The sequence below is a fragment of the Rhagoletis pomonella genome, unplaced genomic scaffold (assembly GCF_013731165.1).
Source record: "Rhagoletis pomonella isolate Grant_MI unplaced genomic scaffold, Rhpom_1.0 Rhpom_scaffold_03937, whole genome shotgun sequence".
NCBI classification, from domain to species: domain Eukaryota; kingdom Metazoa; phylum Arthropoda; class Insecta; order Diptera; family Tephritidae; genus Rhagoletis; species Rhagoletis pomonella.
The window spans coordinates 1-18,756 of record NW_023462488.1 but is presented as its reverse complement, the minus strand read 5'-3'; the positions used below and the strand labels follow the sequence as shown (position 1 = coordinate 18,756).

The following is an 18,756-nucleotide window of genomic DNA, read 5'->3' as shown; positions in this document are numbered from 1 at the left end:
GAATTCCTAAGAAAATTCGCTTACGCATTGGCGCTATATACGCGAGTGCATAGTAGAGTCGAAGCAAGAAATTCGCTGCCTGGGAAATACCGATAAGAAACCAGATTGCCTCTGCTAGACAAGCAGACAGCTGGTTTAACAACGTGGAACTTGATGTTGATAGCGCAAATAGTTTTTGCTTAATAATTGTTTCATTTGAATTTGAATTGGCTTAAATAATGTGTGTGTGTTATCGACGTCACAAGCATTGTTTGTTAGCCATATGGAATATTTGCTAAGCTTATTACGGTGTATCAGCTATGACTTCATTGATATGCAAATGTAATTTTCCTTTTTACTATATATTCGTATGCCTTAGATAAGATAGCCATACCGTCCAAGAGTGAACCGCAGGAGGACAGAGGCGTCGCTAGTTGCTCCATATTCGGTGGCAGCATTTCATGGGTGCCTTTCCTTGCCGGGTCATCAGCCAAGCAGATTCCTGCGTTATCACTGCGGCCCGACACCGTTATAAGCGTTACTAAGAAGTACTTCGATGCGATTTATAAAGAGGTATGACATTCCCTTACCTATTTCGGCCCTGATGTCCACCTAACTATCAGAGTATAAGCTAACCGCCCCAGGCCAACGTCACACCCGTTAGCAATGAGTCTACCCCTTCCACGATGGCAACTATTTGCGGCTAAAACACAGCTCCGCCGGAAGAATGAACATAATTTTGACGAAGAACTCCCGGCAGAACACACCTCCATAAACCTTGCCTTCAAGTTTTGATTCGTCCGTGAAGAAGTTTACCGCTCTCTTCTTCTAGTAACCACGCCCTACCCAGTCCTCTCTAGAGAGTAAGAATATGTTGTATTGCGGAACGATTTTCCGTTATCCCTTGTCAATTTTGGTTTGGAGACAAACCGGTTTCGTCGTTGTGTCATCTTCAGTGTAATTTTTCGATCTATCTAGAATCGGAGGAAGCTATTTAGAACGAAAAATTATACTGAAGACGGCCTTTCTGGCATTTTTTATTTGCTTTTAACGTAGTGTTTTAGCCTTCATAGTTCACTCGAAAACTTCACTTTCAGAAAGCATGCTTGCCATGCTTTGCCCAATCTACAGGAAGAGCAACCCCACCATATACGCCCACTATCGCGAGATCAGCCTTCTAAGCCTGTTTAAACTCTAAAGTCTAAACTAAATTATTGCGTAAAAAGCTCAAGTGAACTGCCCGTTCTCATGTATACGATGACATTATTTGAATAGGCGGCTCTTGTAGTGGTCGAGATCAAGATTCTACGGAAGACACACATTTATAACGGCGGTTGCGGGGGATGATGGAACCTGTGTGAGCTTTAGAGCGAAGGTAGGCATTCTCTGCGTTGGAGAGATCAGCGTTAGCTTCAGTCGGTATTTCTAATTGGCGTCAGCTAGCTAGAAGAAGGCATGCCTGGCGTGCGAAGTTGAACTCGGCAAAAATGGTTTAAGTGGTTACAGCGCAAGTTAAGAAGGAGAAGACGATTTTGAAGAAATACAGCGCAAGTTAAGAAGAAGAAGAAGATTTTAAAGAAATATGATCCTGATCGGGCAAGTATTTCAAGAGAGTCAAAAAACTCACGTGATTTTGGTCAACGATGAGCAATCACATTTTTATGTTATTGAAGGATGCTTTGGCAGTACAACTGATTCCAAAATGTATCAACCCATCAAATTTCGAAAATTTTGCCTGACCAAGCTCCGACAGTTTGTAAAGCATTATTTATATTCCTCGTGCTTGGACTTTTGTCATCTTCTTCAGTGGCACTATGGCGAATATCATCCGCAGCACTTCGACGACTAGTATTTTGTACAGAATGCTTTCCACAAAAGACTATCGAACGAATATGAGAGAACATTCTGCATTGGCATCGAATGATTTATGGGACGACAAAAAACATAAAATTTATTCTTGTTTCTATGTGAAATAAAATACTTATGCTACTATCTTTTTTAATCACTTATTGGTTTTATATTCAATATCATCAGGGCTACTGCGTTCAGGGTGCTCTGTAACTACTGGCATGTATTCGAGCTTTTAATTTAATTTAAAATAATGCGTAGAAAACACACACACATGTAACTTACTTGAAATTCTCAATGCCTAACGGACTCCAGATATTTATCTTAATTTAATTAGCGACTTTGAACTATTTGAACTCCCGTGAAAGGGAATTTGATTAAACTCTGACCTAAGCGAAACTTCCTTGATGAAATTCCTTCGAAAGCAGTCATAATGAGATATGGTCGAGTAGCGACAAAAGCATCCGTATTCGCTTCGCATAATGCTAATTACAAATAGATCATGTATCTATGGTTGGTTGTTGAGCCACAGTTGCACCTCAACGAACGTGTGTGTATGTATGTATATATATATATAGAATGCAGTTCAATCACGTAGGCATACATAAGTACATATGTACATACATAAATATTTTAACGAATGTTAGCTTCTAACGATACTCATAGGTGCTTGCCGGATTTATCACTCATGCCGGCTGTCAACAAGTGAATGTTGCTGGCAAATCAAAGCTAATTCATCGCGTTTAAGTAGGAAAACAAACTTGGAAATATTTCTTACTTGGTAGGTAGGTAGTAAATAGCACATAACTAAAGATTAATGCGATTCGCAATTTTCTTTGTTGCCACTAATTAAAGATTTCTTCTTGCTCAATTTGCGCAAAAGTTAAAAATAACTACACAGATACATATTTGAGAATTTGCAGAGTTCAATGATTAGCTTCGTGGATAATGAACAATTCTTCTTGTACAAATAGTTTGGGCGTAGATACTTTTATGTTCGTACCCCATGCTGGTTTGTTTGAGTTTGATGGCTTTTATTATTTCAAATTTTTATGAGAGTATGCTACATTCATTGGAATATACGCAAATATACATACATATGTATATATATAGTTAAACGCACGTGCCACTGTATTTTTTTCGTCTGATATTTTTTGAGCAAAAATAATCGGCAAATTTTTTGTTAAGCATTTATACAAAAAAAAAAAAAACAAATTAAACTTTTAACCGGAAATTTGCGAAAGGTGCTCAAAAATCATGAAAATGTTTGAATATTAATAGAAAAACAAAAACACCGCGAAATCACGAAAAAATCGCCATGAAAGGAAAAAGACCCGAAAAAAAGCCACGAAAAGCTTTTCGCATTAGGTTTCTATAGAAAAAATCAAAAAAGCGGAGATGGAAAATTTTCAAATTGTACCAATTTAAAGAAAAAAATTTAGTTAAATTTGGACAAGTGTATCTAAAAAACTATTCTATTTTTGTATATAAGCTCTTTCATAGTTCCCCAATATTTCATTAATAGCACGAAGATAACCTACAAAAGCGTATCCTACTTTGGAATCCACGCCAAAAGTTGCACCCAAGCTGAGAGGAACCTTTTCCGGCACCAAATGATGAAGCAGGGATTGTTAAATGGTTTTTCGAGGAATTCGATAAATTAAAAAAAAAGTCGTAAAAGTTTTTTAATTTTCTTTTCCCAAACATTCAGACACACGGCGGTCGGCCAGGCACAGTTTAATCTTTCTCGAATTCCCGTCAAAAGATCAATAAAAGCATTGGAGTAAAGAATTTTGACAACAACAAGTCTTAGGTAATAATAATTATTTGCTGGCCAGGGCAGCTTGCGATAAAATGCGAAGATTAATTGCCTATGAATTTTTGCTGGCTAAAAACCTATTCGAAGATCATTTCGGAGGTCCTCATAGTTTATTCAAAGTCAACAAAAATAAGGAAAACAATTTTTCAAACGTTGTAGAGTCACCTGATGCCTAGGGGAAAATCTTCTAATTTCTCAAGGGCCTTTTAAAATTAAACTTATTCAAACTTTCTAATGGACTTTTTATGCAGCAAAACCAAGGCTCCAAACCACGAACCGAACCATTTTTATTTTCAAATGCCAAAATCGAACCGAAAACCACTCCAAAAAATGGTTCGATTCGGTTCAAAATCCACTAAAGGATTTTGCAAATTTTTTAAAACACAACTTTGTTTGAAAATGCAACCCTATGGTAAAACTTGAAATGTTTTTATATGGAAGAAAACGCATATCACCGCAAGCAACAAAAAAAAAAATCAAAAATCGGTGCGAATTTTAAGGTATGTAATTCAAACCTGCATCATATTACAGTACATTGAATGAGCTAAAAAACTGCATACTCGGTTTATTTTTGTTCTGATTAAAAAGTTTGAAACTATAATGAAATTTTGTTGAAGTTTGTAGATTTTTCCTAATTTTCGTACAGAGTTTGAAATTTGGATTTATATCGTTGTTGTTATATAAAATTTTATTCTATTATTTATTTTTATTCTAAATTTTATTTTATTATTTATATAAATTTTTTTTCTGGAAATTCCCATTAAATAAAATATATATGAAACTTGAAAAATTTTCATAATTTTGGCAAAAATTTTTAAATTTGTATTTATTCGGTTTTTGTTAGACGATTAACTATACTTAAAAAAATTAACATTAAATAAACAAAAAAAAATATAGCCAAAATTTTTGAAATACCGAGTGCCTATTTATTTTTTCGCCAATATACATGCGAATATTTGAATTTAATCTCAATAACAAAGCCTTTTATTTTTTAACCGATTTCACAAAAAGGAGAAGTTTATCAGTTCGTCGGAATATTTTTTTTCTTTTATGTATGGTACCGCATAACTTTGGACCACGTTAACCGATTTCTATAATTCTTTTTTTTTTTGAAGGAACTGTGTTACGTCACAGGTGGTCCCATTCTAATTTGGTTTAAATCCGATCATTGGATCATGAAGAAATTAACGATAATCTTACATTTTTATATGAGAATTTGGAATCGGTTTCATTTTTTGGCTAAAACTTTCTATATACTACATAGATTTCTCATATTTTTGAAAAATTTGTAACCGGCTCTTGAACCGGTACAAGCGTTTTCTAAGCGGTTCGAACAACTGCACCGAACCGCACCGTTTTTTGGAGTGGTTTGCAGCGCTGATCAAAACTTAAATCCTTCGAAATACTTTACGATGAAGAGTGATTTTGACCGTTAAAGGTCAACATACTTATATTTGGTATTTTTAATTTTAATTAGATAATTATTTTAAGAAAATATTTACTGTACATTAGAGTGAATCACATTGATATTGTTTTCCCTAGGAAAAATAGATTTTATTATTACTTATTTAAGATTTCCGCTAAAATATTTTGGTAAAATATTAAGATTTACCTGTTACAAAATACCTCCAAAAAATGAGCTTTGTTTTATATAAAAATAAGTTTAAAAAATTTTTTTTTTTACTAAAAACTCACCTCAGATGATAGAAGTGCTTAAGCTTAGAATCAAAATAATGAGATTTTTGAAGGTATTTTCATATCGTCTCGCTCACATAAATCTTATTATTTTCCGAAATATTTTGGCAGACGCCTTAAAATATAATAAATCGCAACTTTTTTTTAGTAATGCACCTTATTGTACATATGTATGAACATAGGCATGTAGATAATTTTTTTTTTGCAAATAATATACAAACTGGCGGTTTTGGAATCTAAAGTAATTTTCATTGAAATAATTTCTCGTCTTTTTAAGCAAAACTATGTTTGGAACACATAAATTGGAATCCTTTCGAGCTAATGGTTTAATATGCATACGTACATATAGGCATGTATAAATATCGGTCGAAAATTCCCCGCCATAATATAAGGAACAACACTGGATTTTCCCGGAAAGACTGACCCAAAATTAGAAAGTGTATGAAGTTAAAAACACAAACATAACAGATACGTACGCATGCATGCGTATCCGCCATATATAACAAAAAAAAAAATAGCATTAAAAAAAAAAAAAAAAAAAGGCCAAAAAGGTTTTCTCCGAGAACAGCGTGCTAATGACGCGCCGCCGAGGTTTATGATGACGCGCGCAAGCGTGCTAAACCAGCTCACTTTGGCCGACGCTCACCTGTCGCGCGCTCAATTTTGAACTCAGCTGACAGCGCAGCGCGTTTTGCTGGACCAAACCAAAAATCACACAGCACATAACAGAGATCGGCAACAACAAAGGTAATGCAACAGCGCACTAGCCCGCCGGGTGATTCCAATACCATCGATTCACGTCAGCATCTCAGCGGTGAGCGCATATGAATGAGCGAGCGTCGTTTTCAATAGAATTCACTCTGTAACTTGAACTTGATGTGCGCAAGCGTGAGGGAACCCCACGACCAGCGGCCAACAAGTCATTTGTTTTCGATACAATATTTTTGTTTGTTTGTATTTCTTTTTGGCAGTTGTGATGCTGCGAGAGACAGGGAGAGAGCGCATCTTGTGCTAACCGACGCGCTGATGACGTCTTCATCACCTGTTAAGCAAAAAAAAAAAACAAAACAACACAACCTGTAGCAGCTTTTCGAGCGGTCACTTCGAGATGCCCATCTGCACGCTCTCCGTTCACAGCCCCAACGCGCGCGCACACCCGCATACACACACACACACACACCGAAACACTGAGTCTCACACTTGCGCCACCGCCACCCCAAGAGCAACGACGCCGCGGCAGCTTCGGCTCGGCGGCTCTTTTTGTCGTTTCGTACCTACCGTACGTACGCGTTGAGGGTATTTAAGCGACCGCCGCCGGACACCAGACATGCATTGATTCGCTATCATTCGCTCTTAAGACTTGCCACTTTGTTTAAGAAGTTAAGTAGTTTGTTAAATAAATATTAATTAAAAACGTTGTGTTTGTTGTAATATACACAAAATATAAAAAAATAATTAGCTTTTCTGCCTGCTAGTAAATTTACACTTACAACGCGAAAGGATACAAAAGTTATATATCGAAAAGTTCACAAAAAGTTTCGATAACTGGAAATTTTGCAATTTAAAATACGAAAAGAAGTATCAAGTCGATAAGGATATCAAGTCGCTGATCCTGTGAATTTCGTTAAAGAAAGAACAAAACGAATACATACGTAAAAATTGTGTGATTTCTGGAGCTGCATAGACGCAAACACACGTTAGAGGCAAACTACTTTAAAGTTTAATTAACAGAAATTTGGGCAAGAAAATTTTTTGTTGTTGTGAAATAAGCAGTGAAAGTGCATTTCGTAGGCTTATTTCGGAAAACAGTTGTAAAATAAACAGATAAAAAATTAAAATAAAACAAAAGTGTAACATATTGCACTTTGCGTTCAAATTTTGAATTTTCTTCATACAAGTAATTTTATAAAAAACCAAAACCAAACAAAATGATGGCCGTAGCTGCTGCACAAAAGAATCGCGAAATGTTCGCTATCAAAAAATCCTACAGTATTGAGGTGAGTTGAATGTGAAATTTTGACATGTTTTTTTAGGGTTTTGATTGGAACTAAAAAAAGTGAAAACCCAAAAAGGTTTTCATTGAAAGTTTAAAAAATATTTTTTTCAAATACGAATGCAACTATTAAAATTCTAAAGCATTTTGTGTTGGAAAACTTGATCAACTAAATTATTTGTGTTAAAAAAATTTTAAATATTTTTTTTTTTTAGATCCAAAATCGAAATAAAAGCAATAAGTAATATTTTCTTGCGCTCAAGGAATCTTCAAACTTAAAAAAATTTTAATTATTCTTTACGAACATTGCCAGAAAAAAACACTTTTAAACTTAAAATGTCCGTTTTTGTAATACATTCTTTAGAGAAAAAACTGTAAAAATGCAAGAAATATGAAAATATTTGTCAGTGTTGGCTCCAAGATTTTTACACAAAATTATAAGATTCAAAAGCTTCTTTTCCACTTAGCTTACAAAACGTTATACAAAAAATTAAAAAATTACAAAATATTTATTTAAATAAAATTAGTTATATTTTTTGTTTATTTCTTTCCATTCCTTATAATTTAAGCTAGCCAGAGTTTTGAACAGTTTAACTTTGAAAAAAAAAACCTAAAAGTTTTTTAAATCTTTCAAACAAAAAAAAAAAAATAAAAATTATAAAAATAACAAAAAAAAATTTAGTATTGTTTTTAATTTAATTTTTATTTTTTTAATTATAAATAATTTAAAATAAAACAAAAACTTAAAGAACAAGTTTTAAAGCATTTGTTGATAGATCAGTGGTGTCTAAAAGATGCAAATAAAATATCAGTATAACTTTGAGCAATTGTGTTTTAAATTAATTAAAAAAATGAATTATGCACCTTTTGATCTTAAATTTTATCTTTTAAAAATTTTTTATTTAAATTTTAGTACCCATAGAAATTTTATATGTGTTAACTATACACATTTTTTTGTAAAAAAATGTTATTAAATTCCGACTTTTTAAATTTTTAAAACTTAAAAACTTTTGACACCTCTTAAATTTATAATTAAAAAAAAAATCTATATTAAAATGGCGAATTTGTACATCAAATAATTTGCAAACTTTTCAATGAAAAATTATAATTTTTTTTTTTGGTAAAAAGAATGTTTGTTTTTCTAACACAAAAGCAGCTTCCAAAAAAGTTAAGCACCAAAGCTCGAATTACGGGCTTCCCTCCGATAATGTTTCACGAATCGAGCCCTAACCGCCAAAATGGTGTAAGCGATTTTTTTTCAATTCCTTTTTTTTTGATGCAGAAATGTTCCTAGAGCATCCAGATGCATTTCTGCATCAAAAATAAAATTTTGAAAAAATGTCGCTGACATCTTTTTGGCGGTGAAGCCATTGCTAATTTTTTCCCACATAAACCCATACAAAATAGCTAGATGGGGTCTACGTGACAATTGTCAAATACATCAAAGTAAACTTAGCAAATTTTGTGGGAATTTTTATATTTCAAATATTAAAAAAAAAACCGGTCATTAACAAAGATAACATCAATTTACGCAAAGCTGCAATGCAACTCAGCTGCCTATCAGCATTGATCACTTTATCAAACAAAAGCCACCACTATTCAAGCTTTTGGTCACCTGTTGGCGACGTGAAGGGAAGCGCTGGGAAACTTTTCAGTGACAACATAAATAACAGTAAAGTTATTTAACTAAATATTCAAATAAAGCGTCGAAGAGTGAAAGTGGGTGTGTGCCAACGAACGGCAGCTGGACAGAAGAGCAAAAATAAAAACTTGAATAAAAAATGGGCAAGAAAAGCTGCAAGTAAACTCTGCACAATTGATCACTTGTCAGCGAGGCAATGAAATCGCTTTAAAAAATTGCTTGCCGCCACTGATGTTCATACTTTTCCCTCTCCATATTTTTCCAAAACTGCCCATCATCTGCGTAACTTAAAAACTTGCCACTCTTTCATCAGCTTTTTCCACACTTGACCGTGTGCCTAAAATTTGCTGTCATGCGAAGGTCATTGCTACAAAAAAAAAAATTAAATTTGTAATCACAACATCGCTAACAGAAAAATGACATAAATTCTATTTAGTCCATTATGGCCAAAATTTTGTCGCATTTGTCTTAATTTTTTTATAATAATCTTAAAAAAATCAACTGGCAATATACTTCCTGCTTGACACGAGCTTCGATTTTCAAGACAAAAATTTATTTATAAATAATACAATATTTAATGTAGCACAAATCCCATTGTTTGCCCAATAATGCGCACTGATATCTCAATAGTGGACTTAAGCTTATTATCTGCAGCTATCCCAAACTCATTCATAAACAAATTTATACAAATTTGACACTTAAAGCTGTCAAAATACATCCACTTAAACGTTCACGCGCTACGGCCACAACTTGATAACTCAATTTGGATGCTGGTTATTTAAGATTACGAACGAAAGTTCAAAATATAGGCAAGAAAAAAAAACAACAACAATGTACAACAAAAGCAATAACAACAACGCAAGCTGAATATATATAAATATATTCAAAATTATGTCGCGCGCTAAGAGTTGGCCTCAAAGTCAATACGAAGCGATCTGTGGCGTGCGCGCATGCGCGTAGTACAGAGAGAAAAAATTAAGATATTCATTTTTCAACGCAAGCCACGAGCATTTTTCACACACATAAGTATGCAGTGTAAAAAAAAAAATAACAGAAACAACAATAAACAACGAGCACAGCATTTTTCCGCTAAGACTTTGTTTTTCTTTTTGTTATGTATTTTGCTATCATCTTTTGCTACCCAAAACCAGTTATTAGCCGGTAAATTTTTATTTTTTTTATTCGCTGCTGCTTGCTAATAAAACAAAGAGCTCGAAAAATGATCACTTATAAATGCGTTTACGCTTGCGCTGTTGAGTTGTCAACACTTCCAAAATCATCGAAAAAGAAAAAAAAATGAAATCAAAGAGCCTCGCAGCAGCAGCACTACTTTCGTTTTCAACAACTTCCAAGTGGCAAACTCAGCAGCAGCAGCGGCGGCGGCGATTTTGTAACCGGCAACGCCATACATTGCAGACTCATATGAGCATGCACAGCAACAACAACAACGACAACAACCACTAAACAAAGCGCCTCACTGTTAAGCAGCGACCATTATGCGCGTAGAGTTCAGTGGAGCATTGGGCCAATCAACCAACAGCCGCAGCAGCCAGCCATGGTAATGCGGATGGTCAACTGGTTGGTTGGTTGGTTGGCCAGTCTACCTACAGGTGTGATGAAATGCCTGTTCGTTGTTGTTGTTGTTGTTGTTATTGTAATACACTGAGCATCTTCATAAGCATATATTTATGTATTTGTTTAAATTGTGTCATACGAAAATAATATGTTGACTGAGGATGATGAATAATTGTAGGGAAGTATGTATGTATGTCGATGGCGCAGTTGCGGCGGGCCCGTTTACTTGGACAAAACAAAAGCAAAAAAAATAAAAAAAAAAATAAAAGTAAACAAAAATCATATTGCATAAGTGTCAAGTGATCTGCAGGCAGGCATTTAACGCGGAAAATATTCCACAACTCACTGCGTGCGAAGACTTTGTTTGACATTAAATGGCGATTGTTAGCCAAAATCCTCCAGGAAAAAAAGATTTAAATTTCAGTGGCTAATACCCTTCTCAACTTGATTTTTTGTACTTATTTGCCCTCCCCAACATTTCAGCCTTTGTGACACTCATATCCACAATTTTTTCCTTCATAGTCGTTTAAGCTGCGATTGATGCGCCAATTTCCCGCTCATATCCGCTTTAGCACTTTTCAAGTGTCTACTGTTCTCCAACATACATATATTCACGCACACATAAAAGTCCTCAAACTGATTTCGTGAGTGCGTGCTTGCAGCATGTCACCCCCAACCTCAAGTACCCAACACACACACACCCCCACATGCAGTTAAACACTCAACGCAACGTTCAACAATTTAAGTGGAAAAGGCGCTTAAAAGCTTTTTAGCCAATGGCAACACATTACTCCGGTTGTAGTGGTTGCGGTGATGGTGGTGGTGGTGGTGGTGGCTGGCCACTAATGCTATTAGGGTGCGTAAGACTGAGAAATGAAAATGTAATGAAAATGAGAAAAGTAAAGAGAGAAAATATGTATATTGAAGCTAGAGTGGCAGGGGCAAATTACAGACTTGTATTAATTCTTTAATCCGATTTTTAAATAATTAATTTCTAATCTCTAATCTTCCCCTCTCTTCCTCTCTCGTTTACAGAATGGCTATCCATCGCGCCGCCGCTCGTTGGTGGACGATGCACGCTTTGAAAGCCTGGTTGTTAAGCAAAATAAACAAACTGTGCTGGAGGAAGCGCGCCAAAAGACTAACGGTAAGTGAGCGTGTAATTCAAGAAATCAGCGTAAAATAGAGAAAAACGAGATAAAAATAAAAACAAAAACTAGAATTATAGCTAAATATATAAGCATGGGTAGCGCGTTCTCAAATAACTAATTAAAAATGTAGGATCAATGTTTTCAAAATTTACAGGCATAAGCTAAACTTAGTAAAAGAATTTAATAAAAAAATTTTGGAATTTCTGTCTGAAAAACTGTTTCCGATATTTCTTTTTCGATTCTCCTCTGTTCTTATGTGCTATACTTTACTTACTCTTGGAATTGAAATTGCAAGCATTTTGTTTGCGCAATCTGGCTACAGCTTTATGCCACATTTATAAAGGTTAGAGTTTTGATCTATGGTTCTAATTTTTTTTTATAACGAAAGGCAAGAAAAGGAATGATGACCCTATTTAGTTGTTTCCTCTCTGCAACTACGTTAAATAGACATGGAGATGAGCATAGGGTAAAATTCTAAAAAAAGTTATAAGGAAATTATTGAAATATTAAAAAAAAAAATATGTGTGTAAAAAAACAGTTTTCCTTTGCTTTGGCTTAAAGCTGCAAAATAAATATAAAAAATTCCAAAAAAAAAAAAATTATATTCAACATTTATGAGCGTAGAAAATGGTATTCACAAAAAACATAATCAAAAAGAATTAGTCAAATTCCGACAACTCTTTGGACTCGGTGATGAATTAATTTTGTGAAATTTCATAAAAAAATTTTGTTTATAATTTTTATTTATATTTAAAATTTTTTTCAATTTGAAAACAGTTTATCACTTTATACGTGAATTCGATGATAAATTTAGTTTGTGAATTCTAGTAAAAATTTGAATAGAATTTTTTTTCTGGGTTACTTTTTCTAAAACTTCCTATTCATGCTTAATTTGATTTTAGGTATATTTTGTGTTTAACTTTTTGTTTATTATTTATTTATAATTTTTGTAAACTTTTTATTTATGTTTTTTTTTTATTTTTATTTTATTATTTTTTTATTTCGGTCACATAGACGAGGCCACTTTGGAGGAATGCATCCAGCAAGCTAAGGGTGCTCCAATTGAGCAAGAAATCGTATTGCAAGCCGATCAGTCAATTGAGAATGTGGAAATGCCAGCTGAAGTACAAGAAATCCTTGAAGGTATATTGAATGAAAAATAGGGCTATTTATTTCGGAATTTGATTTTGACTTAAAATTTTTAAATTTGCTTTTATTTAAATGTTTACCATTTTTAACTTTGTTTTATATTCATTCGAAGTTTTTTTTAGTATTAAAATATTTAAAATTTTTTAAATTTTTAATTTAATATTTTAATTTTACATTCTTTCACGCTTACTTACCATTATTTAATATTTGTTTACTATTTTGTATTAATTTTATTTCGTTTTATTTATTTTATTTTCATTTTTCCATTGAAATGACTCAGAATCCCATAACGAAACCGTCAATGCCTCATTGGGTGCAGCTGCACAGGGTGAAGGCAGCAACAATGACAGCAATAACGCAAATGGTAAGCAAGCAACAGTTGGCGACGACACACATACAAACATAAATCCCAGGCAGGCTTAGGGTTAATAGCAGAATCAAAAAAAAAATAAAAAGAACCTACCATCAAATGCATTATGATTATGATGAAGCATTTGCCATTTAATACGCTTACTTCCTACGCCCACACATACTCCACATATAAGCCATAGCAGCAAGCAAGCCAGCAAGGACGTACGCTAGCATATGTAAGGATGTGCGTCGAGTGCGGCACGTACGCACAACATTTCAAATGTGAAAATCGCACATTTCCTTTTAACATTTCTCGTAGCATTTCCATTTGCCATTGCATACACTTATGCCGATGCTATTTTCATAGCGTTGATTTTATTATGTCACACTCAATGAATAAGGAAGGTGCTTGGCTGGAGGGTGGGTGTGAGCGGTGATAAAAGAGAAATCTATCACGCTTGACTGCGCGCTAACAATGCAGAGTAGAAGAAAAGCAAAAAAAAGGAGCAGCAAAATTGTAGTTAAAGCCTCTTTGCAATTTCGCGCCACACACACACATTCATCCGTTTTCAAGCAGCCAAGCGACTGAGTTGTGTATTTTTAGCCCACACATTTGTCAACTAGTTCTGTCATTCCGCTTCTTATTCATTCTTAATGCGACTATGTCATAAGCGCAATTGACTTTTGCATTAAACCACTTGTTAAGCGTGCTGAGCATGCAAAGCGGATTTAAGTGGCTTATATTTAACATCACTAGTTATGGAAATCAACGTTAGAAACTATCGCGCGCAATTACTTTGTTAACACACACATAAACTTATGCTCTCTTTCTCTCCTTCTCTCGTTTTCTCTCCCCCCTCCCACGTACAGATGCCGGTCTCACCGAGGAAGAAGTTTTACTCGCCAACGCCGCCGCTGAATCTACCGAAGCGGAGAATGCCATGCAGAGCGCAGCGCTTATTGTACGCCTCAAGGAGGGCATCTCCTCGCTCGGTCGCATACTCAAGGCGATCGAAACTTTCAAGGGTGCCGTACAACATGTCGAATCGCGCGTCTCACGCGAGCAAGGCGTCGATCATGATGTACTCATTAAGGTCGACATGACACGCGGCAACCTGTTGCAACTCGTACGCTCACTGCGTCAGTCGGGCTCGTTCAATAGCATCAGTCTCTTGGCTGAACACAATATCAGCGTGAAGGCACCATGGTTCCCCAAGCATGCTTCCGAATTGGATAACTGCAATCACTTGATGACCAAATACGAACCCGATTTGGATATGAACCATCCCGGTTTTGCGGATAAAGTCTATCGCCAACGCCGCAAGGAAATTGCGGAAATCGCTTTCGCTTACAAATACGGCGATCCAATTCCATACATCGAATACACCGATGTTGAGGTGAAGACTTGGCGTTCGGTGCTCTTGACTGTCATCGATTTGGCGAAGAAGCATGCTTGCCAAGAATATCGTGCCGCCTTCCAGATGTTACGCGACGAGGAAATCTTCGTCGAACACCGGCTGCCACAATTGCAAGAGATGTCGGACTTTTTGCGCCGCAACACCGGCTTTACACTACGTCCTGCTGCTGGTCTGTTGACCGCACGCGATTTTCTCGCCTCGCTGGCATTCCGCATCTTCCAGAGCACACAATATGTGCGTCACGTCAACTCACCATTCCACACACCCGAACCGTAAGTGTTTGCCGTAAGCGTAGTAGAATTAAGAAATTTTTTTGGTACAATAGAAATATATATGCATAAGTATGTATGTAGGTAGGAATTGAGGTGGGGTAATTTTGTCGCAGGCATTGTACTTTGTGCTCTACTTCCTGCTGCCAGTTGGGCACATTGTTGCGCTGCGAGACAAATTAACTTAAGCATCGTCAAGTCAGTAGTCAAAGTACAAGGCAAAATGCACTAATTTCATTTGACAGGAAATATGCTTTCATGTGGCAACAACCACATCGACTGTGGCCTGTCATTCGAGTGGCAGTAGCTGTATAACAATGGAAAGTATGTATGTATCTAAGAGCTCGTCACTTGACGGAAACCTGTAATTGTGTGGTGGCAACTTTTGCAGGCTGCTTGGGAGATGGGTCGTTGAGTTGGGGCGTTTGTGAAACAAAAGCTGTAGCCACCGAGCGGATAGTTGACAGGATAGCTGGGCGAGTTGTGTTGCTGTGTGAAAATGACATTTTTGTTGGCAATTGTCGACACTTTAGCACTTTGGCACACTTTAGTAGAGCAGTTCCATTACTGCAGGGTAATTAGTTTAGAAATTTAACTAAGTTTAAGGAGGCAACTGGGGGCGCTAGTGACCAGCAGCGTGACTTGTTGCCTGCTTAGGGTGATGGGATTGAGTTAGAAGCTATTTTCGATGACCATATTGAATTATGAGTGATGTTACATTATTCCTACTTTCAATAATAGGAAGATAGAAGGTTAATTGTAAAAATTTTTTTAATGAAGAACTGAACGAAGTTGGACTTAGTTTCACTTGTGGAGTGGTTTGGGTAGTGGGCTGGTGTCACTTAAGTATGGCCAGGGTGTTGCAATTACGATGCTCTAGCTAACTTTAGCAGCACTCATTAGTATTTATTGATTTTATATTTATTTTCTCGTACTTAACCTCACTTTTTACTAATATATGTATCTTTCCACTTTTCTCTCTCCTTCTTTTAATTACAGTGATTGCATTCATGAACTGCTCGGTCATATGCCACTCTTAGCCGATCCTAGCTTCGCACAATTCTCACAAGAGATTGGCTTAGCCTCGTTGGGTGCCTCCGATGAAGAAATCGAAAAACTATCCACTGTAAGTACAAATAAAAACCACAAATGAAATCAATGAAAAATCATGCTCATGTACCGCGCTTGTTAGCACTATCGCTAATAGCCTTGGCGCCGCATATTTGTTTGCAACGAAAACAAAAAAAAAACAAAAACAAATAATCGAGAATGCACAAATTTACTTATTAAAACAAATTTAATTTTAAAAGTCAAGTGGCACAGTCAGCAACGGCCACCAGCTAAGCAAATCTGGCAACAGCGCCAAGCATGCAGAAATACAACACCACATTAAAAAATATCGATTTGGCATTTAATTTGTCTAAGCGCTCGCTTTAATTGCCAATTTAAACATTTTAGTGCATTTTTAGCAGCTACACCAGTTGTAAGCGCGCGCGCCCACTTAGTCAAAGCCACCCTAGCTAATCACAATAGTTGTGCTAATGCGCTAACACACGAGCGCGCCAGCTGGCAAGGAGAGCGCGCGCGCCGCTAGCGACGGTGAGCATTGCTGCTTGTCTCTGTGCTGTTCACTAGAGTTTGCGCGCGCGCGCTCCTCTATGTGGCCTTAGCTTACGTCGCTTGCGTCCAGCGCACTGAACGCGCCGTCATCTAAACCACCACCATCACTGCCATTGTCACTGCCTCACTGCGCTGGTATGAGCGCGCAAGAACGCGCACCGCCAACGAACGCAAGTTTTCTAAGCCAAGTTTAAGTACTTGCGCGCGCTATCAGGTATCATTACTAGTTGTACTATATATATATAAAAAACTTGGTAGCTGCTTAATTCAAGTTCGTGCGCTTGGCACAGCGCTGGCAGTGGGCATGCTGGGAGGACAAGTGCATTGCTGCAATTATTGGTTAACTTAATCTTGAATTGCATGCGCGCGGCCGCTGTGGGTTGCAATTGCTGCGGCTGATGGCCTTGTGACTGCGCGGCTGTAAACTACACGATTGCCAAAGCCAAAAAAAAAAAGAAATCATGAAAATACGGCAAACATCGACTTTGGCAGCCAAAAAATTCTTAAAAAGCAGCAAAGCTGAAAAAATAATACACAACGAAAAACAAAAAACGAATAAGCACAAGCGTGCAGTTGAAAATTTTGACTTATATTTCCATACAAGTAAGAAGCTTACTTACTTACTACGTAAGAATCATTACTAAATTCAATGCTAAAGCTAAACTATGGCTATTGCGCTTGACAATTGCCAGCGATTGAGGTCAAAAACACTGCTGTCGCTGCTGCTGCTGCTGCTGCTGCTTGCCTGCCAAATCGCGCGCTGCTGTGACCATTGTTGCGCGCCAACAAAGGCCAAGTGTCAGTGTCAAGTTTTCCATTACATCAAACATTTTTTCCCATACGAAAGACAATGCTTCTTCTAAGCGGCGCTTACTAACCACTCCTCCGATTTTGCTTTTTCTTCTGCTTTTTTCGCTCTGCAGGTCTACTGGTTCACCGTTGAATTCGGTCTCTGCAAGGAACACGGTCAGGTGAAAGCCTACGGCGCTGGTCTGCTCTCATCCTACGGTGAACTCTTGCACGCCATTAGCGACAAGTGCGAGCACCGTGCATTCGAGCCCGCCTCCACTGCTGTGCAGCCCTATCAGGATCAGGAATACCAGCCCATCTACTATGTTGCCGAAAGTTTCGAAGATGCCAAAGATAAGTTCCGTCGCTGGGTGTCGACCATGTCGCGTCCATTCGAAGTGCGCTTCAACCCGCACACCGAACGCGTTGAAATTCTGGACTCTGTCGACAAATTGGATACGCTGGTGCAGCAAATGAACACCGAAATCCTGCATTTGACGAATGCCATTGCAAAGTTAAGACGTCCCTTCTAAGCGCATCCGCCAGTCAGGTCCTGACGAAGAACTGGGCACACACACACATTGAGATTGATATGTATGTATGTAGTAGGTGTGGCACGTATGTATGTGCGCGCGCGTGATGTCTGTCTATGCATGTGTAGCCAGCCAAATTCGAACACTCACTCACTCACCAACAAGCACGTATTTTAACTAGTATATGTATAGTAGGTATATATTTTATGTAAGCGGCGGCAACGTAGCGGTTGTGTCGGCAGCTGTGGTCAGCATTTATGTGATAGTGTTGCGCCTCTTATTAAACTCTAAATTGACATGCCGCTTAAAAGTTTTACTATTTTTTATATTTCGTTTTTTTTTTGTTTTTTTGTCTAAATGTTGCCTATGATAATTCTCAATTTTTCGATGTTGTTGTTAATGTTGCTTATAGAAAATATTTACAATTGCGAAATTTTTTTTAATTTTTTAGTTAATTTTTTTTTAAGTTAAAAATTTTCACTTTTGGCACGCTTTTCAGCATTAGTATTGAGTTATTTGCAAAATACCTACATATATATGTACATATGTATGTGTGTGTATAGCACCTCACGTATAGATACGAACAATTTATCTACACCTATCCACCACCCCTACACTACACACCCGCTCACCATCACCTTCACCCCCTTTCTTATTTATTTTATTTGTATATCACTGCAACTGTATTGGACCAAAAAGCAAACATTAGTATTTAAGCAAATTCACAAACTCACACAAACACAAAACACTTAAATGGAAATGAAAAAAAAAAGAAACCAAACACATTCACGCACACAAATGGTGCATTGTTTTTGTATTCGTATTCGTACGTGTATTTGTATTATTTTACTGAATGTATTATTATTTTAATTTTGTATTTTGTTTTTTTTTTTAATTTTCTGAATACTTAATAACTATTTTGATG

At 36.5% G+C, this 18,756-nt stretch overlaps 1 protein-coding gene across 1 annotated transcript; it reads left to right on the top strand.

Annotated features, from left to right (window-relative positions):
* The first annotated feature begins 6,700 nt into the window (after positions 1 to 6,700).
* Positions 6,701 to 18,695, top strand: LOC118754461 (tyrosine 3-monooxygenase-like). Its single transcript, XM_036489338.1, has 7 exons — positions 6,701 to 7,338; positions 11,587 to 11,698; positions 12,717 to 12,845; positions 13,132 to 13,215; positions 14,073 to 14,892; positions 15,889 to 16,015; positions 17,433 to 18,695. Exons 1-7 carry the CDS (start codon positions 7,270 to 7,272, stop codon positions 17,829 to 17,831), a joined length of 1,740 nt encoding a protein of 579 aa, XP_036345231.1. The 5' UTR covers positions 6,701 to 7,269; the 3' UTR covers positions 17,832 to 18,695.
* The last annotated feature ends 61 nt before the right edge of the window (positions 18,696 to 18,756 follow it).